Here is a 22,543-nt window from a genome sequence, read left to right as displayed (position 1 = left end):
GATCACCTGGGAATCTTGCTGGGGCCTACTGAAGCATGTTAGTTGGGAAATTTAGGGTGAAATTTACTCCTGCACAGAAACAGGGAGAAGGAAAAGTTTCACTTCCCCTGGTTAGGGAACCTCTCTCTTACAGCACTCAGCTTCCTCAGCAGGATTTGAAGCCACTGAGAAATGTGAGTTGCTCTTTACTTGCTTCTTTCTTTTCCTCTTCTGTATAACCGCTTGTATATGTGGGCTGCTCAGTCTTCCCTGCAGTGGCCAGAGATTAGAGCTGGGGACTTTCATTAGGTTTATTACTAAACCTCCATGGGACAGAAAGAAAGGGGAAAAAAAAGGAAGGAAATGAAATGTAAATACTCCCAGTCTTTACAGACTTGATGTTGCCTGGCAAATTCTGAAAAGCTGCTGAGGAGGGGCAATTCAGCACCCTCCAAACGAGCTCTTGGCAGCAGGAGCTGAGACAGGCTGGGGGAAAGGAAGACACCCGCGGGTTGCAGGCAGGCCTTCCATCTGCTGAATACTGCATGTGATAAACCCTCCTCCAAGCCCAAGCTGGGGACCTGGGATTCTTTCTGAACATGAATTCACTTTCAAAAGGGCTGGTTCCGAGAGCAATCTCGTGGTAAATTTGCTGCAGAAAAGCCACCGTTCGGGAGGTTTTGGGAGACCGAGTGATGCTCAGATAATCAGGTAGCTTCTTTCGTGGAGCCCTGTTTTCCTCTTAAGCAGCTGGGGCCCATTTCACAATCGCCCCCAGCACTACCGCATTCAGGGACCCAGGCTGATGTCCCCCCTGACCTTGCCCTCCCTGGGGAGTGCAGAAAGCCGATCTGAATTCTTTAGAATTGAAGCCACTTTGGATAATGGAATAAATAAGGTCTGGCTCTCTTGGACCTGCGTGCACCCAATTTAGTTGCTATCTGAGCCTTTACTTCTCCATGATCTAAACCGGCCACAGTTTGGATAGACTGTCATTTGAATAACTGACGTTTGCATAATCAGATTTCCATCGTAATCACAGTCATTTTCCATCTCTGCTCTAGGGCAACAGAACTCTTGGTTTTGAAATTCAAACAACTGGCTTGGGGTAGGGTTCAGCAAACATTTCTCCAGGTGGTTAAGAAAAGGAAGGAGCAATCTGGACTGAAATAGATGCCCCTGGTAGAGAAAGGGACTTTGAAACTGAGTGGTCTCACTGTTCACTGCTCCTAGGTAGGGTTTTAGAAGAACCCTAACTGTTTAGATCCCATATTATTAATTCCTCATCCAAATGCATACCGCCAGCTGTACAAGAGTCAAAGTTAATGCAGGTCTAACACCATTTCATTCATTCATTTGTATTTATTGAGCACTTACTGTGTGCAGAGCACTGTACTAAGCTCTTGGAAAGTATAATTCAGCAATAAAGAGAGACAATCCCTGGCCACACCGGGCTTAAAGTCTAGAACTGGGCTTACAGTCCATTTCCTCCCCAGGAGTAGATGGCAGCTTGCCTGGCCCCCTAATTTTAGGAAGGAGGAGTTGTTGATTTTTTACCTGCCTTTCTGTCTGCCATGAGAGGATATTAATTTGCACTGACCTTTCCATCCTTCACATACTGCCTGAGCTCAGTTAGATAAGCAGTCGCTCTCCAGAAGAGTGGAGTCCTGCCTGTATTGTCAGTCAGTCAATCGTATGTATCGAGCACTTATTGTGTATGCAGGGCATGTACTAGGTGCTTGGAAGAGTACGATATAGCAGACACATCCTCAGTCCACAAGGAGTACATGCCAGTTTACCTCAGGATCACATGCTTGGCTTGCTCCCTTTATTCCTCTTCCAGACCTCTCCGTTCCCAGCAACAATTCCACAGAGTACACTGGGCTGATCTCCTGGGCCCAAACTCAACAAAGCAAGCCCCAGACTCCAACCCTCTAGACATTCTTGGTCCCTTCTCTGTCTCTTTCTGCTTCTGCTTCTCTTGCATCATCCAAGGGAAAGGGGGAAATGGAGAAACTATTTTGCTGATTTGCTCCGGGTAGATAGCCAAATTGGGAAAGTCAAGATATTTTGGCTTTTTATTCAGTTTAGCTAGCAGCAGGAAGCGAATCAACCAGATCATTGCTCAACTCTCCTCTCCACTTAGTCTGCCCACCTCCAGACTCAGTCTCTACCTCTTGCCTTTCCATGCCTCAGGCTTTTTATTTGTCATCCTACTGGTCTATCTCTGCATCACTCTATCTTTTTACCTTTGTCTTCACTGCCTTTATTTTTTTAAATGACAAAACTCCTCTAGTCATATTAACACGGCCATTGCTGTAGTCATACTAATACTCCCGTTGCCTATCGTCCCTCTCACAGATTCCCCTCACCAATGCCATCAGACAGTGGCCCCAGGAACTGGCACTTCAACCCTGGTTTACCCCACGAGACTGCAGTTTAGTGTCCCCACTCCTTGCCTCAGTTTTCCTGCCTGAAAGACAGAGAGCATGATGGGTCTGTCATAGAATCTTCTGAAAGATTAGAGAAATGCTTGAGAAGCTTGTTCATACCTCTAGTCCAGCCCCTTACTAGCAGAGCAAGAGGGAACACAGGTCATTGGCATCTCCTTGAGGAAGACATTGTGCTTAAAGTTAGTTCCCGGTGTTCTGAGGCTGCACTTCTTCTCTGCCCAATAGTCCCTTCCCATCAGTCTCACACTAGTTTCCTCCTCTCTATTCTTTAAGCTAATAAAAGATAATATTGGTATTTTGAAATTGGCATCCCATTAAGAAACCTCCTTTCCCTTTGAGCAGATCGCACAATATGAAAGTAGAAAGTTTGGGTCATTAATCTTATGGTAACTTGGGGTCGTATCCCAGGAATATCTCCCCTTCCTCGACTGCTTTCTTCCCTTCTACCAATCCAACTCCTTTTCCTTTTCCTACACTGGTTCCCTTTCCCTCTTCCCATCCCAGGAAGGATAATGGGGACAGCTTTGCCAGAGGGAGGAAGCTATTTTGAAACTTGAGGAGCATGTAACCCTCATCTTTTCTTTCATGGATGAGAGACAGCACATCACCACATCACTGTCTTCATCCCTAGCCTCCTTACATGGCAACAGAGTGTCAAACCACTGTGACTTTGTTTCCTAAAGAGCACTTTTGGAACTGGGTGGAGAGATAAACAATATTCAGCTTATCTCCTCCATTCAAGCCTAAGATCCTTGTGGGAAAAGAGGTATCATTTGGTTATTTTGTACTTCCCAACTGCTTGCTTAGTGCAGTGGACTCAATGCGGTTTCACAGGTGTGGGTCCTTAAGCGATCGTTTCACAGACGGTGTTTGAAACGTGGTGGTTAGAGTGTGCCTGTTTATGTGCCCGTGCCTACAGAGAGGGAGAGAGAGCACGCATATATGCACTTATTGACTGTTATTACTTTTACTTCTTGGTCAAGACCATGAAGCCACCAAGACCGTGAACCCCCTCTGAGGGACAGGGACCCTGTGCATTAGTTCCCAGCACTTAGTACAGTGTCCTGCACACAGTAAGTGCTTAATGAACACTTACTACTCCTTTCCTTTTCCTGTTCCTGGAGGCACTCCCCTGATTCCACAGTTGCTCTTGGGTCACACCACCTCACAGGGAGAGAGGTCAGCTTGATGGAAAACGGGGAGTCCCCAGGAACCCGCTTATTCCTTGACAGGTGACCGAAGCCAGAGCTCTCATTATTTCTACGGCAGGGGGTATCCATAACTAAGGGCAAACTGAATTCCTATGGCACTTCAAATTTGCAATGGGTTTTCACATTTCATCAGCCCTTCTTTCTTTAATGGCATTTGTTAAGCACTTATTACGTGCAAGGCACTATATTAAGCACTGGGGTAGAAAATCGGTTTGGACTCGGTCCATGTGCCACATGGGCTCACAGTCTTAATCTCCATTTTACAGAGGAGGTAACTGAGGCATAGAGAAGTGATGGAATTTGCCCGAGGTCACACAGCAGACAAATGATGGAGCCAATGTTAGAACTCGGGTCCTTCTGTCTTCCAGGTCGGTGCTCTATCCACTAAGCCACACCGCTTAACTCCTGTGAGGTTGGTTGAGGAAAAACTGATCTCCCCACTTTACTGAGAAGGAAGCAGAGGGATAGAATTGTTAGGAGATCTGCCTGAGATCCCATAAGGAAGGGGTAGCACCGGCCTCCTCTCCCCCGATCTCTTCTCTGTCCACAAAATTCATCGTCTTCCATGAGGCATATGGGGACTCCAGGACCCAGGACCCAGCAGTCGGCTGGGTCACCTGGCCTACCTCTACTCATATACATTCACGATATCCTAGACATTCCCAGTCTCCCGGATTCCAGAAAATGCCAGGGTGTAAACCCAGCAGAAGCTCTTGGGGCTCTCACCTGTACACTGTGGTAGGTGGGGAGCTGAGGGTATCGTAGATGAGTCGCACATGCCCCTGGTACAGCTCCAAAGCCAGAGGGTCGTTGTCCCCTTTATACAGCAGGATTCCATTGTCCTTGTCCGTAGCCACCTACAAGATGGCAGGAGGAAGAGTGGGTCAAGTTAGCATGCGTAGAGAGGGAAGGGTGAGACTTTCATTGAGTGTCCCGCCCTGTTTATTGACATTCAGCTACTGCCTTACCCAACCAAACCTGAGATGCTTTCTCCTAGAAAGGGGAAACTGGTTCTTTCCATTTTGGGCCTCTCATTGTGAATGGACTTTTTCCATGAGTGAGGGCAGCTGGGCTAGACACCTTTATACTTGTTTCCCAGAGGCATTGTGACATTATCTGCTCTCTCCCTGAGCCTTCTTCTCTTGACTTCAAGCCCACAGACTAGGGGTTCTTGTTTCTCACCCAAACTAGGAATCAAGTGGTCTCCCTGTCCCAATTCTAAAACCTCAGAGTTCCCAGCCTCCTTGTTCTAAGAAAAATAATGGAATGACAACTTGAGAGCACGGATTGCACTTTTGGCTTGTGGTCTTCTTCCAGGCGCTCAGTACGGTCCTCTGAACTAAGGTGCTGCTCGATAAATTTTGCTAATTGATAAGTGAGTAAACTTGGCTGATATATTCCTGGCAGGAGAATCGGGATTTTAATACTAGGACAGGATCAGGCTTCACATCTCACATCTCCATCCCTTTGAGGTATAACCTTGACTCACACCTGACCTTGTTAAGGCAAGCAGCTTTCTAATGCCCTTTCAGTCACTCTCCCTGTATCCTAATTGTCCTCTCTTACTACTAGGAACCAACGGCACAGGAAATAATTAACTAAGAAATAAGGTGCTGCTGCTTGATTCTGTACTGGGAAGTAACAGACTGGAACTCTCAGTTGTCAGCGTGGATGCCAGGGACAAACATTACTTTTTTTCCCATTGAGGGAAAATTTCAAACATTTTCAGAGTTTGGGGATTATCATGATTGGATCATTCATCTTTCCTGTTCTCCTTTCTACTCAAGCAGGCATTGCAGTTTCAAAACAGGGGTAGAAATAAAAAAGCCGGCACTTCTCCAGAAACTGGGAGTGCAATGAGGAGAGCCTTGGGTATTGCATAAATTTAAACCACCATGCAGATTAAACCAAGTTCAAGGGCCAGGGGCCAAAGTGATGCAAGATATCAATACTTTAACGGAAAACGTAATCCAAAGTTTTTGTCTCATCCTTCAAGCCCCTTCCCGGGCCCATCACACACATCATTTCCAAGAGATCGGAAAGGGAAGGGGGCAGAGAAGGGGATTTTTCCACCTAGAAAAAATGTAGTATCTGGCTTTTGGAACCTGCGGTCAATTCGTAATTATCTGTATTAAAGAAGGAAAGAAAGGGCTCAGATCCTTTAGAACAACAGATATTATAAAAAAGGAAAGTGGCCTGAGAAGCAGCGGGAGAGGTAAGGACCAACTGACGGTGAGATTGGATTGTTTGGCACAATGCCAGGCCTGTTTAGGTCAGAGAATGATTATGGTATTTGTTAAGTGCTTACTGGAGGCCAAGCACTGTGCTGAGCACTGGGGAAGACAGAATGCAAGCAAAAGATTAGTACTGGGCATATGTGGGCCCAAAAATGGAAGTCCAAGTTTTTAAAGAAAAAAAGCTGCTGAAGTTGGTGCCAGGTGGACTGACTAGTGTAGTTAAAATAGTTAATAGTTAAACACTGGGAAGTCGCCTGCTCTAATGGAAAGAGCATGAGCCTGAGAGACAGAGGATTGGAATTCTAATCCCAGTTCTGCTACTTGTCTGCTGTGTGACCTTGGGAAAGTCACTTAGCTTCTCTGTGCCTCAGTTTCCTCATCGGCAAAACGGGGATTAAGACTGTAAGCCCCAAGTGGGGCACGGATTGTGTCTTTCTGATTAGCTTTTATTTACCCCTGTGCTTAGTGCAGTCCCTGGCACACAGTAAGCACTTAACAAATACCATAAAAAAATAGTCCCAATTCTACGATCTTTTGCATTCTTCCACAAGAATCTAGATCTGTCCCATCTTAAATGAGCCATACAGTCAGACATACGGTCCGTTCAGATTACTCCGCTAAAACTTATCCAGCTCCCACTGGCCCTATAGAAATAAGGGTGATATTTATTAAGAATTTACTATCTGTTGAGCACTGCACTAAGCCTGGGGTAGATAGAAAATAATCAAATCAGACAGAGTCTCTGTGTCACACTTGGGCTCACAGTTCAAGGGGGAAGGAGAACCATTTCACGGATGAGGGAACTGAACCTCAGAGAGGTTAACTGACTCGGCCGAGGTCACACAGCAGACGAGTGGCGGAGCAAGGGACTAGATCCTGGGTCTCTGGACTCTCGGCCCCGTGCTCTTTCCGCTAGCTCTCTAGCCAGACGCCTGCCTTTTATTGTTAAACACCATAACCGTGAAGTGTGAAGGCACTGGGTGGCGGGGGTGAAGGGAAAGGTTGGGATTGGCTATGATGTGTCCAGATAGACCAGAAATTCAGAGGGATCACCTTGGGAACCCTGCCGTTTTGCCAAAAAACCCGAACACATTATTGGTCATTGCCCGAGGAGATCCTGCCCCTCCCCCCATTTCCCGTGGGAGCCACACCTGCAGGGAGATGTTGGCCTGAGGTCTGATCTTGGTGGACGACAGCTCAACGTAGGAGTCCTTTCCCACAAAGTTGACGGTGATGAGCTTCTCACACTTCTGCCCAGCGAAACCGGCCAGACAGCGGCAAACAGGCTCGTGCTGCACCACGATGCACTGGGCCCCGTTCTGGCACTCGTAGTGGTCACAGGGGCTGGTCTGGAGAAGGACCATGGGTGGGGGGTGCTCGCAGAAGAGCCCGCTGTTAGGGGAAGGAATGAGAGACACTTGTACTGATCAAAGACGGTCTGAGATGGGGACTCATAGGTATTAGATGATCAATTGCAGGCTATCAACTTAATAGTAGTGACCCCCAAAGTCTCCCAACCTCACCCTCACAATCTGTAGCCCCTGTTTCTCTCCCCACAGTACTCCGGCCCTTATTCTTCTCCCTGGAGGGTCTCCGGTGTTCTCGTGCCCTGCTTTTTTCCTCCTAGGAACTCCCCAGCCTCTCTTTAAGGTCCCACCATCAATATGCCCGGCTGAGCTAGCTAAGTCTAGGAAAAAAAGGTTCAATTGACTATAGTATTTATCGAGTTCTTGCTATGTGCCACGCACAGTGCTAAGCACTGTGGCACATATATACAAAATATTTCAGACACTACCCATTGGTTCTGTTGTGCCTAACCTTGACTACAGCATTAGTGATGGCTACCCTCACCCTTTCCTACCCTGAATTTTCCAGGAACAGATAGTGACTTCCACCAGCAGTGGGAATGCCTGGAAAAGTGAATTCATTTTTGGGACAGGTGGCACTTAAGCACTTGAAAAAAAAAAGAATCTTCCTTCTCTTCCAAATGGCTACCAGGGTCCCTCCTGGCCAGATTCCAAGATGGCAGTAAGGTCTAGTGAATAAAACACTGACTTTAGTCAGCACACTTAGTAGCTAGGCTAGGATCTTGACTTGCAGTGTGACCCTAAGTTTTGGGGGCCTTTATCTCTCCAGCTGTAGAATGAGGACAGGAATACTTGCCCCTTCTCCCCTCCACCCCTCCCAAGGGCTGTTGGAGAGAAAAAAATGAGACGATTTCTGTGAATGGGATTTGGAATAAAGTTGGTGGGGAAACACAAGGTGCTAGCGTCATCATGGAGAGACCAAGCTTTTGTAGCAGATGAGTGTCTCTCCTTTTTTCATGGCTGGTGTTGATTATTCTGTGTCGGGGGCCATCATCCTTTCCCTCCCACTCCCCAGAAGCCCAGTCCCAAGGCCTCCATCGATGGCTGACTTTTGTTCCATACCTGAAGCCTTGGGGGCAGATACACGTGTACCCGTTGACAGCATCCACACACTGGGCACCATGGCGGCACTTGTGGCTGGCGCAATCATCGTCGTCTGTCTCACAGAACTTTCCACTGTAGCCAGGGAGGCACTCACACCTGAAACCCAGGGAGAGGCTGGTCAGTGGGCTGGGCAGTGCTCCCGGCCATCCACCGTGACATGTCACATGACTACCTCTTGCCTTAAAAGGGTCTGCCTGTGCAGTGTCAGCTGCAGTTAACAGTGGGCAGCCAAGGCAGTGGCCAGCTGATAGCCGAAAGGATGGGGCCTCTCCCGGAGCTGAAGGTTTGGGAAGATCACGAGAGTCAAACTCAATAAGAGGTGCTACAAGTGGCAGCGTGGCTCAGTGGAAAGAGCCCAGGCTTAGGAATCAGAGGTCATGGGTTCTAATTCTGACTCCGCCACCTATCAGCTGTGTGACTTTGGGCAAGTCACTTCACTTCTCGGTGCCTCAGTTACCTCATCTGTAAAATGGGGATGAAGATAGTGAGCCTCACGTGGGACAACCTGATTACCCTGTATCTATCCCAGCACTTAGAACAGTGCTCGGCACATAGTAAGCGCTTAATAAATACCAACGTTAACTGGCAAATACATCAGAAAGACAGTGGACTGTCTTTATGTCCACAGCGTGTGGGCTGGCACGTGTGTTCCTTCTGTCTCACACTGTGTCTTTTTGTGTGTGTCCCTGTCTTTGGCCTGTCCCTCCCTCCCTCTCTCTCTATGTGGAAGAACAATGTGGTTCCTGACCTGAAGTTGCTTATGGCCATTTATTTATTCATTCAATCTTATTTACTGAGTGCTTTCTGTGCAAAGCCTATACTAAGTGCTTACAGTTCTGTGCTCATACTCTGGACTGTACACTCATTATGGGTAGGGAACATGGGACCAATTCTGTGATATTATACTCTCCCAAGCACTTAGTACAGTGTTCTGCACATAGTAAGCCCTCAGTAAATACCACTGACTGGGGAGGCAGGGAAACCTAGTGAAAAGAGCTTGTGGATAGGAGTCAGGACATTTGGGGTCCAGTCCTGGTTTCGCTTCTGATCTATTAAGTTGTTTTGGTTAGGTCCCTTACCCTCTCTATGCCTCACCTGTAAAATAGAAATAATAACAACATTTGCCCCTCTCTACCTCACAGTGATTGTGAAAGAAGATCAGGATAGTTGATTTTTGGAAGAAAAAAGGGTGTAAGAGCACTTTGCCCATTTAAGGAATGATTATCATTAAATAAATCTTAGAGATAATAATGATGGTATTCGTTAAGTGCTTACTCTGGGCAAAGCACTGTTCTAAACGCTGGGGGTGATACAAGGTGATCAGGTTGTCCCACGTGGGGCTCACATTCTTCATCCCCATTTTACAGATGAGGCAACTGAGGCACAGAGAAGTGAAGCGACTTGCCCAAAGTCCCACAGCTGACAAGTGGCGGAGCCGCGATTAGAACCCATGACCGCTGACTCCCAAGCCAGTGCTCTTTCCACTGAGTCACGAGAGATGACGAACGTCGGAATAGAGAGAGGCTAAGAGAGATGGAAGAGGAGGAATAAATGAGGCCACGGGGTCTCTTTTCACCTTAATATTCCCCGTTTCCGGACTGCGAGATTACCTTTGGGAAAATAACGGTTGGAAAGAGAGTGGCAAGGGGGGAACGTAATTCTCCTGGGCTCCATTAGATGGCCCTTCCCGCTCGAGAAAAACCATACCGGGATGTTTTCCCAACTGCTGAATCGGGCCTTTTTTAGCTGCCACTGGGGAGGGGGTCGTGTCAGCGTTTCCATTTGAAATGTTGTTTTCCGAGGTTTACAACTTGGCCAGAAAAATGCGCTCCAGGCTAAAATTTGGCATCCCAGGTCTCAGGCCAGGAGTGCATCTCTCGGCAGAATGGAAGCGGCTCTTCTTCGAGCCTGCACGGTAATGCGCACACACGCACCCCACGCATTCCTGGAGCCAGCGCCGAAAACCACACTTCGCCAGTGCCAGCTGCTTTCTATTTTACAGATTAAAAATAATAAGCATTCTGCTCTAACCCGAAAGGGAGGAGGTGAGTGGGTGGAGGGAACGTGAGGAAGGGAGGGCCTCCGGGAGGCCTAGCCTGGACTCTCTCGCTCGTCCTCGGCTCCAGGGGGGTGGGCGAATGAAAACGACTCCTTCCCGCTGGGCCTCTGGCCCAGAGGCAAGGCGACAGGAATCCTGTCTTAGATGGTCTGGTCACGCTGGTCGGGGTTCTGCAGCGTCACCTGGCAGGTCTAAGGCAGGATGCATCAAAAGTCCCTTGCTTTTGGCTGGAGTAGCTGAACAGAGCCCCTCAGCCTGGGTGGATGAGGAGCGGACGAGTGTGAGTCCATCTCACTCCTCACGGGTGACAAGAGCTAACGCTGCCCCCGGCTTGCTCTGCTGGTTACACTCTTTTTTGGGTTGGGAATGGGAGTCTGTGGTGCGATGGGAAGCACATCATGTGGTCAACCACTGACTTCCAGCATTAACCCAGAATAACAAGGCCAGCTCGGCCACGGTCAGGCAGCCGCCGACCTCTGCTGCTCTCTGATTCTGCAGCCTCTTGACTGGGTGGCAGTGGTGAGTGGCAGAGGAGGTCAGGGACAAATGGTGGAAGATGTCTGGGGGTGAGCAGAGTAAGGAAGCCCTTCTCTTTTCTGCTTTCTCTCATCTCTTTCTCCTCTTGGCCTTCCCTCTTTCCCTCTTCCTCCTCAATCAATCCATCAGTCAATACTATTTACTGAGTTCTTTCCCCGTGCAGGGCACCGTACTAAGCGCTTAGGAGAGAATTCAATAGAATTTGTAGACGCAACGTCCACCCTCAAGAAGTTTACGATATGTGGGGGAAGGGGAGAAGAATCTTAAATTAAATAAAAGAGAGGGAAACCACAAAGTTTGAAGATCTGTACATGAGTGATGAGGGAAGGGAGCGTGGGGGGAGGAAGAGGCCCTCTCCATCATCCCGCTTTCTCTTCTCTCTTCTTTTTCTTTCTTCTCTTTATGATGATGATAATGATAATAATGATATTGATTGTGATATTTGTCAAGGGCTTATAGTGTCCCAGGCCCAAGCACTTGGGTACATAAGATAATCAGGTCGGATACAGTCCCTGTCCCGCGTGAGGCTCACAGTCATACAAGGGAAAACGGGAGGATACCGAGGCCCAGGGAAGTTAAGGGACTTGTCCAGAGTCCCATAGTAGGTAAGTGATTAGAACTCAAGTTCAGGCTCCCAGGCCTCTTTCCACTTACCCACAGTACTTTTGATTGATTCCCTCGTTTACCCCACTCCACTTAGGTCCAGATGAGGGAGAGACCTGAGTCCTCCAAATCCTGGTTATTTTACCTCAAGTACTGGCAGGATAAGCCCCTGATTGGACTGAAGGATCACAATGATGTTTTTTTAATTGCCAACAAAGGCAGCAGGTGTGGTCGCGATGTACTTGACAGGTGGTCCTCTATTCCCCTTTCAAAGCGTGGATACCCCACCAGTCCATACCCAGCTTGTTTCCTGGGCGACGGGGACAACTCTTATCTCCCGCTTCCAAGCCCGAGAGAGCAGGTGTCTGCTGCTTAGATCACCAGTTGTAGCCTACGTTGCAGAGGGTTAAAGAGGAGATTGCGCCTGGCATAGGATAAGTTGTCCATTGTTCTTGCTCTGCTCTCTCTCAATTGTCCCCTTTCTCCTCTGGATCCTCAGTTCCCTAAGCCTGGCAGATGAGAGAAACTCCTTTCGAAACCCTTGTGGCAGGTGTCTAGAGTAACCACGTCTGGCTGGGGCTCAGAGCCAAGGTTGGTTAGGCGGTGGCAAGGGCATTTTATCAGCGAGCCCCAGACAGGACCCTGGCTCCCGCTTCCAGTATGAGCTCAGATATACGAGGGCGCTCTACTTGACTGGACAGTGATGGGCCCCTGGAGCTAGGAACCTTTGGCGCCGTGTTTATGCATCCACACTCCCCTCACAGCTCCCAATTCCTTTTCCCCTGTCCTAAGAGAGGCTTAAAGTAATGCTTCTGACCGCAAAGCCTAAGAGGTCAGAGCAGGACCCAGGAACACCAGCTGGAGAGAGCCACAGACACAACTCACAGGCTTCAGGATTCGCCGTTGGATCTGGCTTTTCTCCTTCTTCTGGGGTCTCGGATTGGCAGGAAGCAGGGCCGCCTGCTCTCACCGTGGAGACAACTCCACCAATAGGATCAGGCTGCAAAACTAAGCCCTGTACTTAATACCCTCCCTCTATAGCAACAGAGGAAAAAAAGAATAGTAATTGCTGCACAAAAGGAAAGTCACTGAAATGTCTTTCAGATCCCATACTGCCTTTACAGTCAGACTCTCTTTTTTCCCCAGTACAAAGTAAAATAATCCCAGGAAGAGTATAATTACGTGTATGTGAAAGTTTCTGGGTATAGATGTAGTTATGTACGTGTATATTCACATTCATATATAAAAAGGATCTATTCACACACTTTAGAGGCTTACAGATCATTCCTGACACCAGTTATTTCTCTTTGGCTTTCTCATTTATGAAGAGTAACGATACCAATAATTGTGGTATTTGTTCAGTGTTGATTATGTGCCAAACACTGTACTGAGCGCTGGGGTAGATCCAAGTTAATCAGGTCAGACACGGTCCCTGTCCCACACGGGACTCACGGTTTAGGAGAAGATGATGCCACATCTTCCCCGAGACTCTCCTCGACTTTGATCTGCAAGTGCATGCATGAGTACACAGAGCCACATGAACCAACTTACCCTCGTTCATGCACGGGCTGGATCTTACTGATGAGAGCGGTTTTAAGCCAAAAGGAGTGTCGTGTGCCAGCAAAGCTGGGCCAGCCAGGGCTTACCTCTTTACCTCTGTAGGAATCTACTAGCTCTGACTTCCCCAGTTGGGGCTGTCCCATGCTCCTGCCCACCAGATCACCCCCAAGGGGTACAGGATCCAGACCCCACCAACGTGATTCCCTGTCCACAAGGAATTGGCTGCCCCTGTGCCAAGTCAGAAGGATGCTACAGGGGAGAGGGGCACGGCAGAAGCACGGGAACCAAGTCTTCACTGGATCAAACCAGCTCAGTATTCTGTCTCTGACAGAAACAACAGGCTACTCGGAGGAGCAGTGTAGGGCTGCACTTCGTGACATTCAAGCTAATGTTTAGGAGTCCATTAATGGTCATTTATTGAGCATTTACTCTGTGCAGAGCAACTGTACTAAGTCTTTGGGCGGGTACAATACCACAGAGTTGGTATGTGCCATTGAGAACATTCCTAGCCTTTCCCTCTACATAACTAACTCTCTCGCTCCTCTTTTAACTCATCATGGATCTCTGCCACCCATGACTATTTATTTAAACCCTCCCGAACCCATTCATATTATCATCCCGCATCACTGCCTGCAGAGAGATAGGTGCAATCTCTCTACCAAGCCACTGGGAACCTACTCAGGTAATGACTAAATGGCTCACAGAAGAGTCTGGTCTTTTACGCTCTTTGAGGCTATTCAACAACATTCTGCTGATCAAAATCACTATCAACATCGAACCCATGAATTATAACTACCTTTACACATTAATAATAATAATGATGTTGGTATTTGTTAAGCACTTAGTATGTGAAGAGCATTGTTCTAAGCGCTGGGGAGATACAGGGTGATCGGGTTGTCCCACGTGAGGCTCACAGTCTTAATCCCCATTTTACAGATGAGGTCACTGAGGCACAGAGAAATGAAGTGACTTGCCCAGAGTCACACAGCTGGCAAGTGGCAGAACCAGGATTCGAATCCATGACCTCTGACTCCCAAGCCCAGGCTCTTTCCACTGAGCCACACTGCTTCTCTAGCATTAATACAACCCCCTCCAAGAAAGATGCAAGAATTGATTCCAGAAATTTTGCTTTATGGTAATTTGTTATTTGGAGATCTTTTAACTTCTTTTAGCACAGAAGTTTGTCAGGATTCAAATGAAATTTCATGATATGCAGCTTTCAGTTATAAAGGGGTTTTACGGTAATGCCTGCAGCATGGCCTAGAGCACAGTGCACAGGTCTGGGAGTCAGAAGGACCTGGGTTCTAATCTTGCTTCCACCACTTGTCTTCTGTGTGCTCTTGGGCAAGTCACTTAACTTCTCTATGCCTCAGTTATCTCATTTGTAAAATGGGGATTAAAACTTTGGGCCCCATGTGGGGCAAGGACTGTGTCCAACCTGACTGCCTTGTATCTACCCCAGTGTTTAGAACAGTGCCTGGCATATAGTAAGCACTTAACAAGTACCATTTGGGGACCAGGATGTTGGGTAGCTGGGTAGTTTTACCTGAATCCTTTGTCCACGGAAACACACTTGGATTCGTGTTTGCAGGGGTTGATCTCAGGGACACAGTGGTTAATCACTTCATCACACAGCTCACCTGGAAAGGGAGACAGAACAGGGATTCAGTCTAGCTGAGTTACAGTCAATCACTCAATCATATTTATTGAGCTCTTAGTGTGAGCACAGCACTGAATGTACTAAGCTCTTGGGAGAGTACAGTATAACCACTATAACAGAGTTGAAAGACACGTTCCCCGTCCAGAAGAAACTTACAGTCTAGAGGAAGAGACACACGAGTATAAATAAATCACGGATGTGTACATATGTGCTGTAGGGTGAATCAAGGGTGCAAATCCAAGTGCGAGGGTGACGCAGAAGAGAGCGGGAGAAGAAGAAATAAGGGTTTAGTAGGGGAAGGCCTCTTGGAGGAGGTGTTTCTGATTGACAGCCTTGCTTGCTGACTCTCCGTTCCTATTCTTTACTCGGTTGCCTCTCTGACTTCAGCCCTGTGACTACTACAGACAAAAACAAGAGCCTCCGGGTGAGAAGGAGGCCAGGTAAGCTCCTTGTGGACAGGGAACGTGTCTCCCAACTCTGCTATATTGAAGTCTCCCCACGTACTTAGTACCGTGCTCTGCACAGAGTAAGTGTTCAGTACATATGACTGATCGATCTACCAGACTGGCAGCCAGAGACATACAGCTAGGAGTGTCCATGTAAAAAAACAGAGCAGACTGGTGGCTGCTTTTTAAAACCAGAAGTTAAATCCAACATGGCTGAGGCGACATGAAGCTTATATGCCCACACCCAAGATTTCTCTGTCACATCAGCTGTCTTCCAACAATTCAAATTTATGAGGGTTAAAGGGAATCAAGGAGTCAGTTCTCTTTCACTTTGCAGGTCACTGTATTGCTGCACTAACTAACCTACCTGCAGTGCAGAAAGGTGGTATGGGAGTGGTGCCTTCAGAAAACACACAGACACACAAGCACAGAAACACACACATACACACACAGACACACGTTCGTGCACCCCGGCAAGTCCTTCAGTGTGGTTTCTGGATGGCTTCAGAGAATTGCAGGGGTCAGAACTGTTGAAGAGGCAGGACTGCCATAACCACATGCTCACTAAGTGCCAGGGTGCCCAGACCTCAAGGGAGGGAGGGAGAAAAGCTTATAACATGAAACAGAAACTGTGCCTGTCTTCTGAAATCAGAAGCAGATGGTCGATTGGCTGCCTCTGAGATTTGTGTGCTGTACGGTGCTCCTCGGGAAGGTGGGTGGTGAGGTGCTTAAGATGAATTTTCCTAACCAATGGGGTCCAGCCAATCTTTCCTTGTCTTACAAAGTATTTTGGCTCCAGCAAGCGCTCATTCTATTCCTTAGATGCTAAAAACACAAACAAAAAACCTTGTGCATGAAAATAGCCTGTGGCAGTCAAGTTGTGTAAAATCTCTGCTTTTCTGGTGCTTGAGAGGAGGCCCACTAAAAGAGAGGCTGGGGAATTAGTCTAGGTCTGGTGCTGATCTGGGGGCCTTGCCTGCTTTGGGCTGGACTTGGGCTAAAGTGGTCAGCATTCCCCATCACCCTCTCCCTATTTCTCTCCGCCATCTCCTTCTCCCCCAGCTCCCACACCAATTTTTAGGCCTCACCCCAGGGCAAAGGGACCAAGGCCCACAGGACACCCCGTAGTCGAAGTGCTGTCAGGCATGTGAGCTGGGCCTTGTATATATTGAAGTATCTTGATATCCACTGGGAACGCTAACCATGTTTGTACAGTGTATTGTCCATGCCTGGCCCTACTCAGCCCTCAGGAATCAGGCAAGGTCAAGTCTTGCATTGCACAGATCTTGGCAATTCAGTCCTGGGGAATAGGGAGATTCAGAGGGATAGGAGTGGGGTTCTTTCCCCTTCTCTATTCCCAGCTGTGAGGGGAATTATTTCCTGAAAGGTCAGTGAAGTTGGGGAATTTTCTAACATTTCCCTCAAGATTTCCTTACCTGCATAATTGGGTGGGCAGAGACACACATAGTTGTTGATCCCATCAACACAGGTTGAGTTGTTCTCACAGTCATTGTCTTCACAGTCGTCGGGGTTGATCTCACATCGCTCTCCTTCAAATCCCAGAGGACAGGAACAACTTTGGGAAGGGAGGAGGAGAGAAATAGATTTGGGTTTTTGATTTTTTTCCCGCCTCTTCTATCAGTATCATCAGCATCAACAGTATTTGAGTGTTTCCTGTGTGTGTGGAGTACAGTACTAGATACCGTACAAAAATCATAAAAGACATACGGAGCTTGAGATAGAAAAGACATAAATAGAAGAATGTAAATTATCTACATGTGAGAGATGTGATAGGAAGGATTGACATAAGTGGAGTACAGTACTAGACACCGTACAAAAGTCATAAAAGACACACAGAGCTTGAGACAGAAAAGACATAAATGGAAGAATGTAAAATATCTACACCTGAGAGATCTGATAGGAAGGATTGACACAAGTGAATAAAGAGATGCACACATGAATGCTGAAAAGCCTGATGGAATGACATGATCAAGACGCCTGGGGGGAGGGGATTAGCCAGAGAATTCCTCATGGAGGAGGTAACATTTTAGAAGAGCTTTGAAGGAGGGGAATTTATGGTTTGGTGGAACTTACTGGGGAGGATTTCCAGTCAGGGAAGAAGCTAAGGTTGGAGACTCAGACCCTGGAACAGAGGAACACTCCCAGATATTTGAAATACCTGGAGTCTGCCAGGGAAATTTTGCCTCTGGCCCCCTTGACTGAAAGGAACCTCACAAGTGCTTATTTGTCCAATCTCTTGCTCTGAACGATCACCAGCGACAAAATAAAAGCTTCACTATCAGTTCTTCCTTAGGTCTAGCCTAAATCTCTCAAGCTGCAATTCAAGCCCATTTCCTCTAGTTCTGTCTTCTTCTGGCCTATATTCTCTTTATAGTCTAGAACGGAAGTTACTGCTTTTCTCTAAACTCCAACTCATTTCACCTTCCTCATAAATCATATTTTCCAACCCTATGTACTATTGTTGAAACTCCCCATGTTCTCAAATCATCTTTTACAGTGTGGAGACCCAAGCTGATGCTGATCACAGAGAAGGTGGCTTCCTGGACACATCTCCTATCAAAGAACAAGTGAAGAGGGAGAGATAGGACAGTGTGGTAGTGAAGTCAAATTTGAAGTCGGGATTGTGAAAGATGATGAGAAGGGAGGATGACTCCAGACCTGAGATGGAAAAAACAGAAAAAAATAACAGACCCAAGCTTAAAAATCAAGGCGGAAGTTACCTCTGCTTCATTATATACCAACATCCTCTAAAACCTACCCTGTAAAACCTGGCCTTCTTTGGACCATCCTCTGGTAATAATAATAATAATCGTTATTATAACTGTGGTATTTGTTAAGCATTTACTATGTTCTGGACACTGCATTAAATGCTGGGATGGATACAAGCAAATAGGGTTAGACACAGTCCCTGACCCATAATGGGGTCACAGTCTCAGTCCCCACTGATAAGCAGCCTGGCTCAGTGGAAAGAGGATGGGCTGGGGAGTCAGAGGTCATGGGTTCTTATTCTGGCTCTGCCACTTGTCAGCCATGTGACTTTGGGCAAGTCACTTCCCTTCTCTGTGCCTCAATTACCTCATCTGTAAAAATGGGGATTAAGACTGTGAGCCCCATGTGGGACAATTTGATCACCTTGTATCCCCTTCCCAGTGTTTGGAACAGTGCTCTGCACATAGTAAGCACTTAACAAATACCAATATTATTATTATTTTATTATTGATCAATCATAGTGAGTGAGTGCTTACTATGTGCAGAGCACTGTACTAAGTGCTAGGGAGAGTACAGTATAATAGAACTAGCAGACACATTCTCTGTCCATAACGAGCTTACAGTGTATAGTCTACCCCATTTTACAGATGAGGTAACTGAGGCACAGAGAAGTGAAATAATAATAATGATGTTGGTATTTGTTAAGCGCTTACTATGTGCAGAGCACTGTTCTAAGCGCTGGGGTAGACACAGGGGAATCAGGTTGTCCCATGTGAGGCTCACAGTCTTAATCTCCATTTTACAGATGAGGTAACTGAAGCACAGAGAAGTAAAGTGACTTGCCCATAGTCACACAGGCCCAAGGTCACACGGCAGATGGGTGGCAGAGCTGGGATTAGAGCCCCAGTCCTTCTTCCTCCCAGGCTCTTACTCTATCCACTAAGCCATGTTCCTTATTGGGAGGGTGATGAGGAGGACAGTTGGAGTGGCATCTTTGGGAGCTGGGGAAGCAGAGGATTCAAGGGGCCAATAAATGCGCAGAACAGTCATCCTGTCACCATTTCCATTACCGAACCTATGTTTCAGGGATTTATAACTTGCCATAAAAACACGAGCCAGGCTGAAACTTGGCCCTCTTGGTTTAAGTTTAGGAGTGTGGATCTTGTTTTTAATTAATAAAACTAAATGAAAGCTCAAACCTGGGCCAAGTCTGGGTCACCGTTCCAGAAGTCAAACCTTTTCCAGGGCTTCCATTTTGGGGTGGGTCACCCTTGCTGGGGATCATATATAATTCAATTCCTAGTTGGGATCGCTGTATGGATTGGCCCAATTTGGCCTACTCCGCTCAGTCTGTCCACTTACAGGCAGCTACCTATAGACACCACCTCCCTCTCCCATGCTCTCTGTCTCATGGAGTACCACGTAGAGTGGGTCTGACTGGGGAAGCAGCTATAGGAGTTATTGATCCATTTTTCAAGGAAGGAACACTCGAAGCAGAACACAGGTGGAACCGAAAGATCAGTGGCTTCATTCGGAGCCAGGAGATCTCCTGGTTTAGCACTCCTGGCCAGAGAATCTCTCCCCAGAAGGTTTGGAGAAGCTACCGGCCGTCTGAGCCTCAGGAAGCTTTCAGTGGATGCTAGAGATCCAGGGAGTCCCATAGCCAAGACTAACTCAGCTTGCCTCATAAGGTCTCTGATAATTTTCCACAGAAATGTTTTAATGAGATGTTCATCCCCTTGATTCTATATATTGATATTGCTCTTGTCTGTCTCCCCCGATTAGACTGTAAGCCCATCAAAGGGCAGGGACTGTCTCTATCTGTTACCGATTTGTCCATTCCAAGCGCTTAGTATAGTGCTCTGCACATAGTAAGCACTCAATAAATACTATTGAATGAATGACATGTGGACAAAGGGGAAAGGATTGGAGCCCTGGTCTTGGGCATGGACTTCCCAATGTCGAATCAGGCCCTGTTCACGAGAGAACTCATCTCTGTTCATAACCTTCTCATCAAACCCTTATTTGTACTTGGCACCTGGCACTGCCAGAACAACCTAAACCCACCCTGTGTGGGCTTGGGGTGAGAGCATCCAGGTACCCGTTCCAGCCACCAGATTTCAATCCGGGTTTGTGCCCAAATGGTTTACATTCAGTTCTACCATAACCAGTGTTTTGGGTAGACCGTCGTGTCGGAATCAGGAATGTTCTTCTGACCACGTCCATCTGTCTAGTTTCAGCATAACACGGAGTTGGAAGCAATGGGTCATGTGCAAGTGTGCGGCATCGGACATGGGAAGCGTATTGCGGGTTGAGTTTTCTCAGAAAACGCAAACTCTGCCTTACAGGAGAACTGGGGATATTTTTTAGAATACAAGCTCCCCAAGGACAAGAATCTGGCCATTTTAGGTGATGTCTTGGACACGGCACTAGCCCGGGGCTCTGTTTCACAAGTGCGATTTGATGGGGATGGCAATTAGAGTGGAAATGGGAAACCAGGGAGCCAGGTCTCATCAAGGTTGGCTACCAATGGGCCACTGGCCTGCAAGGAAGTGAGCTGGCGTCAGCCCTCAGCCCTTGGGCTGCTGATTCCTGGACTCTCCTGGGGGCATCTGGGGCCAGCCCAATAAGGAAAAGAGAACTCTCAACCTCAGCCAACCTGACACTTGGGAACTTTACTTTTTCACACAGAAAAGCCTTTAAAACATTTACAAGGCTGAACATTTAGTTTATACATCCCAATTAGAGGGGACAGACCTGAGGCCTCAGGCTGACCCTCCGCTTTGTGGTCCTTCTACTGGGCCGGCTGTCTAAACTGCCAAGAAAATGGATTACCTGAAGGCTCTCCACTGCCTCACCCATGTACTTACTCCCATCCCCTAAGCACTTAGTCACTTGCTCCACCCACACCCTCACAGTATCTATATTACGTGTAATTTATTTTAATGTCTGTCACTCTGCTAGACAGTAAGTTTCTCAAGGGCAGAGATCATGTCTTACATTGAACTCTCCCAAGTGCTTAGTACAGTGTTCTGCATACCATAAGTGCTCAATAAATACAATTGAATGTATGGACGAAAGTATATCTATTCTATTGTACGCTCCCATCTGCTTAATACAGGGCTCTCCATATAGCAAGTGCTCAAAAAATACCATTCTATGGGATGATTCCCCCCATCCTTCAGGCCCCCACCCTCCAGGGGCTGTGCTGGGAGATGGTGGGCTTGGAGTGAGGATGGAGTTTCAGCTTCCCCTCTGTGATTTCTGGTTCAGCTTGGGCTCTGTCACTTGCTTGGCATTATTCCCACATGCTTTCCTGCCCACCCCCTACCCTGTCTGGGAGTGCCGACACTGGGGAGCGGATGGCCTGCCGTTTCCCAGGCAGGAAAACTCTAGATTAAGTTTCACTTTATAACAGTAAGGATTTGACAAGTTTGGCAGGCAAGCATATGTGTGAGCCTGCCCCTCTGGGAGGGGAACAGAGAAAAGTATAATTTCTTTCACAGGCCATATACCAGACCCACTCAAGAGGCCCCTCGTTAGATTGTTTTCTGTGTGTCAGTTCTTCACTGCAGTGGTCCCACATGGCACATCTCTGGATGCCAAAGGAGTTGGGCCCCATCAGAAAATAGGGTTAGGGAGGAGAGAAATTCCCCCAAACTCAAGCAGCTTCACAAATCCCAATAGTGTATTTCTCAGGGCTCCTGTCTGTAAATCTCTTTAATCCTGAGGGTCAGCAGGAGAGCAGCTGTCTTGGGGAGAAGAAGACTACGGGGAGCTGAATTGGGATACGTGAAACCATAGTGGACAGAAAAGAAATACTTCAAAGGCCCAATGGAGGAATGCCTCAACAACATAGATTAGTAATTAGCAGTTGGACTGCAGCAGGAGAAGGGAAGCAATGTGGCCTAATGAAAAGAGCACAGGCCCAGGAGTCAGAGGACCTGGGTTCTAATCCTGGCCACCTCTCTGCGGTGACCTTGGACTAGTCACTTCACTTCTCTGTGCCTCGGTTCCCTCCTCTGCAAAATGGGGTTCTAATACCTGTTCTCCCTTCTACTTAGACTACGGGCCCCATCTGGGATCTGATTATCTTGTATTTACTCCAGGTCTCAGTACAGTGCTTGACACATAACAAGCACTAAATAAATACCAAAACTATTATTATTAGTGTTTAGACTAGTCAGTCTGTTGTCATATGGACACCAGAAAAGGAGTGGGTGATCGTCTGAGAGAAGAGGCTAAGGGACGATCACGATGCCAAGAGGAAGAAACAAAAATGACACCAGAATATACCAAACATTTGAACACACTGATATGTCTCTAGCCTTTTGCGTTTTTTTCAAATGGAGATAAGAACTAAGAACACACACACAATCAAAAACCAAGCTGGAATAGCTAGTGGCATTGCTGGGAGAATCCAGAAAAGAGCAAACAGAAGGAAGTGGAGGGTCTGAGTGGGGCTTTTCCTCTTCTAGTTCCCAAGGTTTTTGTTTTGGGTCATGGTTTAGGGGAGTGTGGGAGCGGGGAAGGAGAGCAGGGAGAAGGGGAGGAAAACAGAAGTCTCATCGGTGGGGAAGTCCTAGAGGGACAAAAG

The 22,543-nt window shown here is 47.3% G+C and overlaps 1 protein-coding gene across 1 annotated transcript in view; it reads right to left on the bottom strand.

Annotated features, from left to right (window-relative positions):
- Positions 1–22,543, bottom strand: part of SLIT3 (slit guidance ligand 3) — a 592,453-nt gene that overhangs the window by 10,783 nt on the left and 559,127 nt on the right. Inside the window, exons 28-32 of the mRNA XM_029051206.1 lie at positions 16,653–16,792; positions 14,657–14,750; positions 8,310–8,447; positions 7,032–7,272; positions 4,370–4,500 (exon numbers count right to left, since the gene is read on the bottom strand). Coding sequence (XP_028907039.1) covers positions 4,370–4,500; positions 7,032–7,272; positions 8,310–8,447; positions 14,657–14,750; positions 16,653–16,792 — 744 coding nt within the window. The remainder of the gene's footprint in view (positions 1–4,369; positions 4,501–7,031; positions 7,273–8,309; positions 8,448–14,656; positions 14,751–16,652; positions 16,793–22,543) is intronic.

The sequence above is a fragment of the Ornithorhynchus anatinus genome, chromosome X1, assembly GCF_004115215.2.
Source record: "Ornithorhynchus anatinus isolate Pmale09 chromosome X1, mOrnAna1.pri.v4, whole genome shotgun sequence".
NCBI lineage: Eukaryota > Metazoa > Chordata > Mammalia > Monotremata > Ornithorhynchidae > Ornithorhynchus > Ornithorhynchus anatinus.
This window is presented reverse-complemented; position numbering and strand designations above follow the sequence as displayed.